The sequence below is a fragment of the Neoarius graeffei genome, chromosome 10 (genome assembly GCF_027579695.1).
Source record: "Neoarius graeffei isolate fNeoGra1 chromosome 10, fNeoGra1.pri, whole genome shotgun sequence".
NCBI lineage: Eukaryota > Metazoa > Chordata > Actinopteri > Siluriformes > Ariidae > Neoarius > Neoarius graeffei.
Window position 1 is genome coordinate 12,638,175 of NC_083578.1, and position 14,627 is coordinate 12,652,801.

General features: G+C 37.2%; 1 protein-coding gene across 1 annotated transcript in view; it reads left to right on the forward strand.

Annotated features, from left to right (window-relative positions):
• The first annotated feature begins 2,261 nt into the window (after positions 1-2,261).
• gfpt1 (glutamine--fructose-6-phosphate transaminase 1) overlaps positions 2,262-14,627 on the forward strand; it is an 80,694-nt gene continuing 68,328 nt past the window's right edge. Inside the window, exon 1 of the mRNA XM_060931312.1 lies at positions 2,262-2,325. Within this exon, the coding sequence (XP_060787295.1) occupies positions 2,319-2,325 (7 nt within the window). The 5' untranslated portion in view covers positions 2,262-2,318. The remainder of the gene's footprint in view (positions 2,326-14,627) is intronic.

Here is a 14,627-nt window from a genome sequence, read left to right on the forward strand (position 1 = left end):
ACTCCCTGCCTTCCTTGAATCTCTTGTGCCACTCAAAAACCGATGCTCGATTCATGCAAGATGGTCCATGAGCAGTCTGAAGCATTCCATACGTTTCTGTGACAGTTTTTCCAAGTTTAAAACAGAATTTTATTGCATATCGTTCTTCTAAAGTGTCCTCACGTCCAGATTGCATTTTGAAATTCACCAGCTGCGACAATCAGGCTTTAGTAGGGTGTATTCCAATTCCTGCTATAGCTGTTCATTTGAACCTGAAATGATAAAAATTGGTCAGTCATCTCATAAGAAGTATAGCAATAACGTACTGAATTTTCAAGAGTCTACGACAATTTTAAATGCCTGTACAATTTTAAATGCCCTGGAACATGGTGTAAATCCAACACTCTCCCTACAGTGAAGCATGGTGGTGGTAGCATCATGATGTAGGAATGCTTTTCATCATCAAGGACTGGGAAACTGGTCAGGCTTGAGTGCAAAGCAAGGTGAATGGAAACAAATACAGGACCGTATTGGAAGAAAAGCTGTTCTGGTATGCAAGACTCATCTTTGAAAAGGACTCGAAGTATAGCACCTGGGTGCGATTTGCTGGGGGGGACCATCCCCCCCTCTGGTTTTTATCTCTGCTGAAAAAAATCCCCGGGGACAACCCCGTCAATAAAACAAACAAGCCAAAAAAAAGTTGACATGACAAGCATGTTGTGACACAGTTTTCTATGGTCTACATTGCACTCACTTTCAAAATGACCCGAAGTGGCAGCTTTGATGTTCACGAACGTCCCCAGCAAATAGATACATTGTAGATAATAACAATATCTTTGCGTTCTATGCAGGGATGCAAACAGCGCGCCTTTTGGCGGATGCCGCCTTTTTCATGGCCGATTTTTTTTTTTTAGGGGGGGGCGTTTGAGTGTCTGATTATAGTTTCAAAGTAAATTCTGTATTAAAATTACTAAATAAGCAAATCCGTTACAGTCCATGAAACAGGAAGTATAAGGATGAGAAAAAAAACAGTTTAAATCGGAAAGCTGCGCACAATGTGAACTGCGCCATCAGAGCAAACTGTTCATTTAGTATTCATGTATTTTAGTGATTTTCGAGTCACTGTCCATTTAATCCGGAGGGAGAGAAACATCACAGCAACGCGACAAGCAATGCGAACTTTGTTGTGTGTTAGTGTTCGTGTATTTAGTCAGAGAGATAGGAAGATGAATTTACTATCTCTGGTTTAGTGTTCATTTTCATTTAGTGTTATTCATTTGATATCATCGCATGTTATTGAGCTGTGAGCCTATTGTTACCTTAATTTTGTGACGTTTCATGATTAAAAAAAAAAAACATCCCATCTTCTGGTTTTTTGACAAATCGCACCCTGCATAGCACCAAAGGTGCGGTGGAAAGGCCCGGTCCGAGTTAAAAGATTTGAAAATGACTATTCGCTGATAAAAGTCTCCGTCCTATCTAATTAAGCTTGGACAATTTTGCCGTCAGGGATGTCTTGAAGTTGCAATCAAATGCAAATGCAGGTTTTTTTTTGTTTGTTTTTAAAGTTTGGGCCAGTGGTTGAAAACTGAATAATTTTTTAGCCTTTAATCGTCACATGTACTGTACATTAGAGCACAGTGAAATTCTTTCTCTGCGTTTAACCCATCTGGGGGTGGATGGGGACACACCCAGAGCAGTGGGCAGCTGTGCTGCAACATCTGGGGAGCAGTTAGGGTTTAGGTGCCTTGTTCAAGGAGATTTCAGCTATTCCTGCTGGGTCAGGGAATCGAACCAGCAACCTTTTGGTCCCAAAGCTGCTTCGCTAACCTTTAGGCCATGGCTTCCCCTTACTTATGCAAACAGCAAAGGGCTTTTTGTTTGTTTGTTTGTTTGTTTGTTTAATTAACCTTTGGGTGACAGAGAGAGTTTGATGTTCAGATATCAGACTTATTATGGAAATCAAATGTTACAAAGTCCATTAAGTCAGTTTCAGTTACACAAAGTTCAGAGGGCTGCACACATGGCTGTGTGTGTGTACATACTCTCACTGTATTCTGTGATCCAGGTGTGGTCCTCTGTGTACACGGAACTTGTTGTGTTCCATCCTGACACAGATCAGGTGCTGGCCCACATCATGGATGCAGCCTGCTGCCACGTCTAAACTAGCCTATGTTGGCAGGGAGCGCGAGTGACAGCGAATTCGTCCAATCAGAGTGTGCTACGATGTAACCGCCTCAATCTCGCCCAATGGGACTCGGCGGTGGGCGGGACGTTTTTCCTGACGCTGATTCGGTCGCAGGAAGAAACTAACAGTAGTTTGACACCGTGCCGAAGACATGTGTGGTGAGTGTGGGGTATTTAAAAAAATACAGTAGTTTATTCGTATCAAGTCATATCATGTAATACAAAGCTGTTCCTTCTGGAGTTGGCTCATGTAGAATTATTTATTATATTAGTAGCTGTGAAAATAGCACCTTGGATGGAAGAATATTAGCATGTTAGCATTCCGTTTTCTAACGATTAATGTGCGCGAGCGTATTAGGGTAGATAATTATTATTATTTTTTAAATTAACATTGAGTATAAGTTTGGCGAGTTATAAAATAATGATACTGTGTGTGTGAATATATCTATAAATAGGAGGAGAGACATATAATTGCTGTTAAATTGTTCCTTGCCTCTTAATCTTGAACGCTAGTTTTCTTCCCGGGTTTAATCCCGAATCACTCTCTTCAGGCTTCGTAGCGCACTACAGAATGTGCAGTAATATTATCGGACATTAGGACCCTGGAGTGCACCTATCTAGGGACTAAGGGAGCGGTTTGGAACGCAGTCACGGCCACTCACTTATTCATTCATTACTCACTCAGTCCGGATGTGACTGATCTCTCTCTCTCATATATTCTTTCTCTCTCTTCCATCCATCTCATTCTTTCTCTCTACCACTCTCTATTTTTCTTTCTTCCGTCTCTCGCTCTCTCATATTGTTTTTCTCTCCCTCTATCTTTTTCTTCCATCTCTCATTCTTTGTCTACCTCTATCTCTCTCATTGTTTCTCTCTCCCTCTATCTCTCTCTTCCATCTCTCTCATTCTTTCTCATTCTCATTCTTTCTCATTCTCATTCTTTCTCATTCTCTCTCTCATTCTTTGTCTATCTCTCTTGCTCTCTCTCCTCATCTCTCTCCCTCATATATTCTTTCTCTCTCTCTCTCCCATCTCTGTCTCTTTTTCTTCCATCTCTTGCTCTCTCGTATTCTTTCTCTCTCCCTCTGTCTTTTTCTTCCATCCATCTCCTTCTTTCTTTCTCCCTCTCTCTATCTTTCTTTCATTTCTCTCTCTCATATTTTCTCTCTTTCTTCCATCTCTCATTCTTTGTCTATCTCTCTTGCTCTCTCTCCTCGTCTCTCTTTCTCACTCTCTCCCATCTCTTTTTCTTCCATCTCTTGCTCTGTCTTTCTCTCTCCCTCTATCTTTCTTTCTTCCATCCATCTCCTTTCTTTCTTTCTTTCTTTCTTTCTTTCTTTCTTTCTTTCTTTCTTTCTTTCTTTTTTCTTTCTTATTCTCTTTCTTCCATCTCTTGCTCCCTCGTTGTTTCTTTCTTCCATCTCTCTCTCTCTCTCTCTCTCTCTCTCATTCTTTGTCTACCTCTCTCTCTCTTTCTCTCTTTGTTTCTCTGTCTCTCTTTCTTCCATCTCTCTCATTCTCTCTTTCTCATTCTTTGTCTCTTTCTTTCTTCTGTCTCTCTCTCTTGCTCTCTCTCCTCGTCTTTCTTCCATCTCTTGCTCTCTCATTCTTTCTCTCTCCTATTTTTCTTTCTTCCATCTCTCTTTCATCTGTTTTTCTTTCTTCCATCTCTCTCTCTTTTTCTCCCATGTCTCTCTCTCTCCACCATATTGCTTGCTCTCTCATGCTCTCTTCCATCTCTCTCTCTCTCTCTCTCTCTCATTCACCCTCCCATTGCGCTCTCTCTTCCATCTCTCTCTCTCTCTCATTCACCCTCCCATTGCTCTCTCTCTCTTCCATCTCTCTCTCTCTCTCTCTCTCTCTCTCTCATATATATGTCTGCTTAACATTGCAGTGTTTATAAACAGGTATTTTAATGAAGAGACTTTTAATCATGCCAAAACATCTTCACCATCTCATGTCCTCTCACTGATGATGATGATGATGGTGAGAACAAGTGTTTCTGGTTTTGCCCTCAAATAAAAGGATGATACGTGACATCATGTTCATCTGGAAATTTATTTTAGCCCTTTCATCCACAAATTATTGATATAGATTTTTTTTCCAGGTGCTTTTAGATTTTTTTTTTTGCTTAAAATTGCATTATGTATGAATTTTGATCCTGCTGAAATATCGCTTATTTTAAAAACTAAATGGATTGTCCTTGAGTACAAAAAGGCTAAAACAGCACACCATAAACAAAATGTTCAAATGTACAACATTTTTAATGTTTAAGTCTAAATGTAGTGTTGAAGACTAAAGTTACACAGTTCAGGATGCTTGCAAGACACAAGGAGGTTAAAGGGGGGGGAAGTCACCTTCAAATAAACAAAAATAAATCTACCGGTTTAAAGAAAAAAGCCAGACAAAAAAATGAGATTTAAAAAATAAATAAATAAATAAATAAAAATCTCAAGGCGCTCAGTGGAATCTGATACAAAACCTTTTTTAAAAACCTCATTATTTTTATTTTTTTTAAATTGTATGTAGATAGAAAGCTCATAAAGCTCGAGAGTGATGCACAGTCTCCAGAGCTATGTAGATTTATCCGTGTTCCAGGACGTACCCGACTATATCAAGTTCACTTCTCCATGATAAGTCGTACAACACGTCACGTCATGCACGCATAACCTGATAACGAGTGTCTTTTTAGCACTGACTAATGTCTGAACCAAAGTTTCCTGTTTTTAGGTCGTATTGTTATCTTGTTCCATGATGTGTTGCAGTGTGTAGCGTCGTGTTTCCTTTTAATATTTATTCAAAGAACATGGTAATTATTTTTTAAATTCTGCCAGGTTTCACACACTGACCCATGGTAAATTTCCTAAAAAAGATGCCATGGAATAAAATGACTTCCTGCTCGGTTGCTCGTCTATAATGTTGAGTATTGCACAGCGAAGTCGCAGTGACCTCAGAGCCATGTGGATGAACAGGAAAAAATGTCTCTATAAAACAAACAAAGAAGGACCATGAGAGTATTTCTCTTTCATTTTGATGGATTTGTGTTTTCAACACTTCTCTTTTAATCCCACCATCTCCTACATCTCCCAGCGCTTTATTGACCACTGATCTGATGCTTTTTTTCCTGAAGTCATCTACTGATATAAAGCAGAGCCTTGTGTGACTGACCATCTTACACACACATCAGTGTGTCACAGTGAGCTCGAATGAATGCTGCATCTGTTCAGTGATTTTCATGCACAGAGCCACGCGTACACTAACCAGCCAGTTTAAATGCATTTCTCTTATGTGCTGTTTGCTCAAGGATGCTGTTTAAAAGTGGAAAGAAAAATCATGACATTTTGTTTCTTTCTGTTTTGGTTGCTCAGAAGATGACGAGATGAAAAAAAGATAATACAGACTAAGAGAAACGGATGAGTTTATGATTATTATCTTCTTACAAAGTTTCTCATGTCGCACGTCATGTTTGTGTACTTGACAAAATCTCAGCAAAAGTTTCAGCTGTGTTCTGTCCTCACACTGCACATAAATCAGATTCAGATCAGATTTCTTTTCTTGTCATTTTTATGTTGCACATAAAAACAAAATTGTGTTTCACGTATCCACCATTCAGTAATTCAGTGCAAAAAGCCTGTTAAAAAATTTTAAGTTAATAAATAAGAGCACTAGATTATGCTAAAATAGAATAAAACAAGTTAATAAATAAGAGCACTAGTAAATAAACTAGATTATACTAAAATAGAAAATAAATAAATAAGGCAACTAATAAATAAACTAGATTATACTAAAATAGAAAAAAATAATAAGGCCACTAATAAATAAATTAGATTATACTAAAATAGAGAAAAATATATAAATAAGGCCATGAATAAATAAACTAGATTATACTAAGATAGAAAAAAAAATAATTAAGGCCACTAATAAATAAACTAGATTATACTAAAATAGAAGAAAAATTATATAAATAAGGCCATGAATAAATAAACTAGATTATACTAAGATAGAAAAAAAATAATTAAGGCCACTAATAAATAAACTAGATTATATTAAAATAGGAAAAAAATAAGGGTACTAATAAATAAACTAGATTATACTAAAATAGAAAATAAATAAATAAGGCCACTAATAAATAAACTAGATTATACTAAAATAGAAAATAAATAAATAAGGCCACTAATAAATAAACTAGATTATACTAAAATAGAAAAAAATATATAAATAAGGCCATGAATAAATAAACTAGATTATACTAAAATAGAAAAAAATAATAATTAAGGCCACTAATAAATAAACTAGATTATACTAAAATAGAAAATAAATAAATAAATAAGGCCACTAATAAATAAACTAGATTATACTAAAATAGAAAAAATATATAAATAAGGCCATGAATAAATAAACTAGATTATACTAAAATAGAAGAAAAATTATATAAATAAGGCCACGAATAAATAAACTAGATTATACTAAAATAGGGGAAACAAATAAGGGTACTAATAAATAAACTAGATTATACTAAAATAGAAAAAAAATAAGGCCACTAATAAGTAAACTAGATTATTCTAAAATAGAATAAATAAGGCCACTAATAAATAAACTAGATTATACTAAAATAGAAAAAAGGCCACTAATAAATAAATTAGATTATACTAAAATAGAAAAAAAGGCCACTAATAAATAAATTAGATTATACTAAACCAGAAAAAAGGCCACTAATAAATAAATTAGATTATACTAAAATAGAAAAAAGGCCACTAATAAATAAATTAGATTATACTAAAATAGAAAAAAGGCCACTAATAAATAAATTAGATTATACTAAAATAGAAAAAAGGCCACTAATAAATAAATTAGATTATACTAAAATAGAAAAAAAATTAATAGTTAAGGCCACTAATAAATAAACTAGATTATACTAAAATAGAAAAAAAATTAATAAATAAGGTCACTAATAAATAAACTTGATTACACTAAAATAGAATAAAGTGGTTTAATAAAATATTTATCACTGTTTTTGGAGTCTGGTGATCATCTCTATAATTTCCCGACATGTTTAACTGTGTGTCATAAGCAGGAGAGTTCGCTTAAACACCTGTATACACATTCCACTGTCAGCAGGACGGTCTCGGCCGATGTGTGTAGTGCAGCAGGCGGCGAGACGAGTCGCACAGTGTGTCAAGTTTGAATATAGCTTCATACCAAACCTTGGTTTGCCACATACAGTAAGGAGTAGAGTTTTGGTTTTTTGTTTTCTTTGACATACTTGCCAGCCCTCAGAGGCTGAAAAGCAGTCGATCAGGTTGCGTGACAGTCTTGCCCTTCTAGAGGGGTTGGGGGTATGCTGTCTTGGAAAAATTTGGGGAGAATGGTGTAAAATGGCTCATTTTCCTGCATTCTGAGTGCCACATTTGAAGAAACTTGATCTGGAAATCAGACCAACGTTCTTCACAAATTGCTGCTTCTCACCTCGTCTCGATGCTGGATGATCTGATGGCCAAGTCGCCTTGAACTTGTTGTCATAGCAAATCTTTTTTCCTTTGGAGTTTTTATTATTGTAATATGTGAGCTCAATGCTGATTGGCTAGAACCATAATGAGAACCAGTGGAACGGCGCGATAGAGCGACACCATTTAGATCCACCATCATTATCGCTGTTCCATCCATTGGCTCTCAGCTTCACATATATTTGATGTTGTGTGTTTGTATCCGCTTGTGCTGAAAATAGCTGAAGTGAGGTCAGAAGAGCAAATCCAAGAGTGTTCGGTGATTTATTTTGTAATGCTGTATTTTTTCGCTCTAAAATCAGCAGGCGGTGTTTGCCTGTCCAAATCAGTAAACTACTGCGTGAATTGGTGGAGTTGGCAAGTATGCAGCTGTTAATTCAAAGCTAACAGCCAGGACATGAAAACTACTTTTCGGAGACACCGGAGTTCCTGAAGTGTCCATCCCTGCTGTCAGAACATTAGCAAGCGTTTCTGTTGTCTCATTTTTCCTCATTTATCAGTCCTCCTGGGGACACGGTATTGAAAAAGAGCAAGTCATTTTTAACGAGTGACCCAGTTAGTTCAGAGCCCGAAGGCTGAAAAAAGACTCAAAACACAAGTGCGTAGACATGACTGTGCAGTCTGTAATGATAAGGCATGTGTCCTTTAAAACCTTGAGAAATGTGCTGCTTGAGTGACGTTGGCACTGGAAGAGTGAGTTTTACATGAAAGCATCTCCGGCAATGGAACTCACTCTTAAAGTAAGCACATGTTTTTAAAAAAAACCTCGCAGAAGACAGTTGTGAGATGATCAGATTCTCAGGCAGTATGTATAGTGGAAGTGGTTCAAGTAGGATGTTATAATAGAACAGAATGTGTACCGTGGCGGTCGTGCAAAAAGTGAACAATGCAGGGATATACCAGTGCAATTACTCTATCTTATACAAATACACAATATACCAGTAAATAGCAATAGAAATTAACTAGACAAATTCTTTAATACACATAAGCAAATACTAGAATTAAAAGATTAAAAACAAGAAGTTCAAATTGAAGACAATACAGACAAGATTTAAAGGTAGACTGCCTTTCAGATTTTTCAAGTATCGGTCATAAAAATAATTTTCCCGACACCTAATTATTTTTGTTCAGTGGACCGAAAGCTATTCAATTCGAATCGCGGACTTCCAATTTTATTAGTTTTTTTTAAATAGAACAATTAATGAATTTAAGGCCACGTGGGCCTAAATTCTCCGCTATTTTTTCCTGCTTCACCATGAACCAATTCAAGATACTACGTCATGCATCACATCCCGTGGGCTTGACTGCACGAAGCGAGCGATTTCATGCACGTTATTTGCTTTAATCCCCTCAAATTAAATCACTTCCCAGACACAGAATGGCCTGGTATTTTGTGAGATATTACAGAAATAAGCATACATCACAATGAGCAAATTTCAGAGAGAACTAAATTTCACCGATTTTATGAAATCGAAAGGCCCCTAAAAGATTAAAAAAAAAAAAAAAGATTTACAAGTCAAGCTTGAAAAAAGAAAAAAAAAGTTGCGCATAAATAAAGCAATTTATCCTGCACTGTTTTTCAGCATTATGATAAATCTACAAAAACTATTTCCAGAAATCCTGGAAAAAAAAATATTGAGCAATTGAGAATCACATGAAGCAGGAGGATAAACCAGAATCTCTCAAATGTTGGACAATTATAAAAATAAAAAAAAAAGTTAAAATTTCTTTAATTAAATATGACAAATTATTTTAAAAAATTAGGCACATTTTATTTAAATGTGTTCAGTAATATTTTGGCTATTTAAATGAGCCAGAGAAATTCATTTATTTATTTATTTATTTTTAAAAAAATGTAATTTTCCACCAATTTTGATCCAGATTATCATTACATTCGCACAGAGATTGTTTTACAGGAACAATATCCTGGTTTAAAAAAAGGTAACGGTATGTCACGAAGTTTTACATTTTAAACATTTCCTGTTTTCTTTCTGTAATTACATTTGATTAATTGCAGGATACTTCAGTATGTATCTACGACATGCTACGTGTAAACACGGCTCCCAGTGTTACCGTTCCCTTGAATGAAATTTGACGCTTTCTCTCACGTCATTCCCCCGATATCCTCTTTCAATTATAGTCAGTTAATTTAAATAGCATCTAAGAAGTTCTGTGGTATTTTCTTAAGCCTTAACACAGATTTGAACGTTGCTACTTTTACAGAAAATGTCGTTATTTTAGTCTCACCCTCCTCGACTCAGACAGTAGGAGTGAAACCAGTTCTCCTTGCTTTTTTTTTGTTGTTGTTTAGCTCTGTCTCTCTTCTCCATGAGAAAAAGCTGATGTTATCGCTGCTCTTCCTATTATTAGACATTCTTAAAGTTTCCCACCCCTGAGCACGTCAGCGTTACGGAGATGTGTGTTGTTTAGTCTCTGATTGTATCGTCTACACCACCAGTAACAATAGTAGTGTGATATAGAACTGATATGGCTGAAGTCAGCTTGTATCTTGACACAGCAAGACCTTCAGCAGGATCTGTTCCTGATAGAATATATTTATTTAGATTTAGTTCTTATCCTCCGCTGGCCGAAAGGAGATAATGTCGTGGTGATTTCTGTCTGGCCGTCCCAGGAAGGGTGCTCACCTTCTGAAATCAACTCCTCTCACAATTTATGGAGGAATCTCACGAAACTTGGCAGGATTCTTTGTTCTATGTCGTTAATACACATATTCTAATTTCGTTAAATTCAGTCACATTTTACCAGAGTTACAGCCCTTGATTAACAAAATTATACTTTAGACTGTTTCATCTGTTTCATCAGTTTCGCGTGTTTTCCTTCTGAAATCAACTCCTCTCACAATTTGTGGAGGAATTTCACCAAACTTGGCAGAAGGCTTTGTTATACGTCAGGAATATGCATATTTTTATTTTGTTTAATCTGGTTGTGTTTTACCAGAGTTACAGCTCTTGATTAACAACCTTGTACTTTCACAATTTCATGAAGGTGTGCTTGCGTTCTGACATCAACTCCTCTCTCGTTTTGTGGATGAATTTCTCAAAGCTTGGCAAAAGGCCTTGTTATATGATGGTAATACGTATATTGCGATTTAATTTCATTTGTGAAAATTTTCCCAGAGTTTTGACCCTTGATTAAATAACTTGTACTTTGGCAATTTCATGAGGGTGTACGTTCTTCTGAAATCAACTCCGCTCCCAATTTATGGAGGAATTTCACCAGACTTGGCAAAAGTTATATGACAGTTATAGAGATCTTGCATGTGACGTCACAGCCGATCCAGATTGCAACAGACGCCATCTTGTCGGTCAAACGCCATATTTCCGCCTTCTACTTCATTCTGGTTCTACTTCTACCTTTTCTTCTGGAAAACCCTAGTGTATACAATTCTACTACAACGGCTGTGGCTACAAGCTCTCCCTACCTGTGCACGTTTTTTATGTTTTTTGTGTGTATTTTTGCGTGTTGTTCGTCTGTACCGGACTTCAATATCCACTACAACCGTATGGACTTACTGGACATTGGTTTCCAGCAGAAAATGACGGTTTGTAGTGATTTCCATCGCATGCACAACGTTCCGGACGAGATAGCGAGACCAGCGGGGTCTCCGTGGATTGTTATCGGGTCTGGCAGGCGAAGGAGGCGGCGTCGGGAGAGGAAGCAAAAGCGAGGCTGCAGGCAGAGCCGGCCTGTTGACTAAGCTCAGAAAACAGCCACTCAAATCTCCACTGCTAAGCCTCTACCTCTCCAACGCCAGATCCATGGTAAACAAGACGGACGATTTGGAATTACAGCTGGAATTACCTTATTCTATTCTATTCTCTAATCGGCTGGTCAGTGCTATACTAGATACTACTGATATATCCAGTATCAATACTTAAGTGACTTACCCGTCCAATGAGGATTGTTATTTTCTTGTTTACAAGATGCCACATCTGAGTCGCTGACAAATCCTGAATTTCTGTAAAGATAACTGTCCAGAGATTTATAAGCACGCAGTGCTTCACCACTGAACAGCGAGGGAAAGTTAATGAGGTAATTATACACGTCTGGGTATTCCACCTCTGGCAGTTCAACATCCACTGACACGGTCGTGAAAACTACGTCCGGTAAGCCATAAAGGTCACTAATCTGTAGATCGTTTATTTTAGACATATATCTAGTTATCTGTTCATTAGAAAAATGAGCCGTGTAGTCCGTCGGTTGAAATCGATCCATTTTGTACACGAGTGCAGCAGTATTCAGCTGTGTTTTTTACCGACAAGATGGCGGCTGTGTACTTTCCGGTCACGTGACTGCAAGATCTCTATACACATATTGAAATTTCGTTTAATTTGGGTAAATTTTACCAGAGTTATGCCCTTGATTATTAACAAACTTGTACTTTTGGCAATTTCATCAAGGCTGTGCTTGCTTTCTGAAATCAACTTCCCTCACAATTTTTGCAGGAATTTCACGAAACTTGGCAGGATTCTTTGTTATATGTCGGTAATATGCATATTGCAATTTTGTTCAATTCAGTCACATTTTACCAGAGTTATGGCCTAGTTGCCAGTGCGGGGGATATTGTGCTCTCAGAGTGCTCTTGTTATACAGTTAGGTCCATATATATTTGGACACTGACACAAATTTTCTTTTTTTACCTGTTTACTGAAACATATTCAGGTTATAGTTATATAATGGACATGGACATAAAGTCCAGACTTTCAGCTTTCATTTGAGGGTATCCACATTAAAATTGGATGAAGGGTTTAGGAGTTTCAGCTCCTTAACATGTGCCACCCTGTTTTTAAAGGGACCAAAAGTAATTGGACAATTGACTCAAAGGCTATTTCATGGGCAGCTGTGGGAAATTCCTTCGTTATGTCATTCTCAATTAAGCAGATAAAAGGCCTGGAGTTGATTTGAGGTGTGGTGCTTGCATTTGGAAGATTTTACTGTGAAGAAAACATGCGGTCAAAGGAGCTCTCCATGCAGGTGAAACAAGCCATCCTTAAGCTGCGAAAACAGAAAAAACCCATCCGAGAAATTGCTACAATATTAGGAGTGGCAAAATCTACAGTTTGGTACATCCTGAGAAAGAAAGAAAGCACTGGTGAACTCATCAATGCAAAAAGACCTGGACACTCACAGAAGACAACAGTGGTGGATGATCGCAGAATAATTTCCATGGTGAAGAGAAACCCCTTCACAACAGCCAACCAAGTGAACAACACTCTCCAGGAGGTAGGCGTATCAATATCCAAATCTACCATAAAGAGAAGCTTGCATGAAAGTAAATACAGAGGGTTCACTGCACAGTGCAAGCCACTCATAAGCCTCAAGAATAAAAAGGCTAGATTGGACTTTGCTAAAAAACATCTAAACAAGCCAGCACAGTTCTGGAAGAACATTCTTTGGACAGATGAAACCAAGATCAGCCTCTACCAGAATGATGGAAAGAAAAAAGTATGGCGAAGGCATGGTACAGCTCACGATCCAAAGCATACCACATCATCTGTAAAACATGGCGGAGGCAGTGTGATGGCTTGGGCATGCATGGCTGCCAGTGGCACTGGGTCACTAGTGTTTATTGATGGTGTGATACAGGACAGAAGCAGCCGGATGAATTCTGAGGTATTCAGAGACATACTGTGTGCTCAAATCCAGCCAAACTGATTGGTCGGCGTTTCATAATACAGATGGACAATGACCCAAAACATAAAGCCAAAGCAACCCAGGAGTTTATTAAAGCAAAGAAGTGGAATATTCTTGAATGGCCAAGTCAGTCACCTGATCTCAACCCAATTGAGCATGCATTTCACTTGTTAAAGACTAAACTTCAGACAGAAAGGCCCACAAACAAACAGCAACTGAGAACCGCTGCAGTAAAGGCCTGGCAGAGCATTAAAAAGGAGGAAACACAGCGTCTGGTGATGTCCATGAGTTCAAGACTTCAGGCAGTCATTGCCAACAAAGGGTTTTCAACCAAGTATTAGAAATGAACATTTTATTTACAATTATTTAATTTGTCCAATTACTTTTGAGCCCCTGAAATGAAGGGATTGTGTTTAAAAAATGCTTTAGTTCCTCACATTTTTATGCAATCATTTTGTTCAACCCACTGAATTAAAGCTGAAAGTCTGAACTTCAACTGCATCTGAATTGTTTTGTTCAAAATTCATTGTGGTAATGTACAGAACCAAAATTAGAAAAATGATGTCTCTGTCCAAATATTTATGGACCAAACTGTATGTGGTTTTAACAGTTCACTGCTGTTGATTTGGTTCTGGTAAAGCGTAAGAAGGTGTGATGTTACAGGAGGTCAGAAAATTTGTCGTCACTCACTACCAAGAAGCCGTTTTAATTTAAAAAAAATATTAATATGTACAGTAGGCGCGAGAGAGAATTTCACGATCTCTTATGGCAATACAAAATGTTGATGAGACAGATTTTGCTTCTCGGAGGAGTATTGCGATATTTCCGTTTAATATATGTATATTTATTATGAGCCCTCTTCTCACACAGCAGAAGTTGTAGACTGTAAAAAAAAAAATCCGTTGTTTTTACGGAAAAATACTGGCAGCTGTGGTTGCCAGAATAATCCTGTTAAAAATATAGTGAAATGTAAACAACATTACAGAATAACTTGTACATTTCACTGGGATTCCATGTACAATTAATGATAACTAAATGTAAATTTTACAGGTATTCAATGTACAATAATCAATACATAACTGTTAATTTTACAGATATTCATTGTATAATAAACAATGATTCAAAATGATGGCTACAAGCAATGAGCTACTAGACAGATTTTTTTTTTTTTTAGACTTTTTTCACCTTTATTGGATAGGACAGTGTAGAGACAGGAAATGAGCTGGAGGGAGGGATCGGGAAATGAACCTCGGGTCGGAATCGAACCCGGGTCCCCAGATTCATGGTATGGCGCCTTAGGCC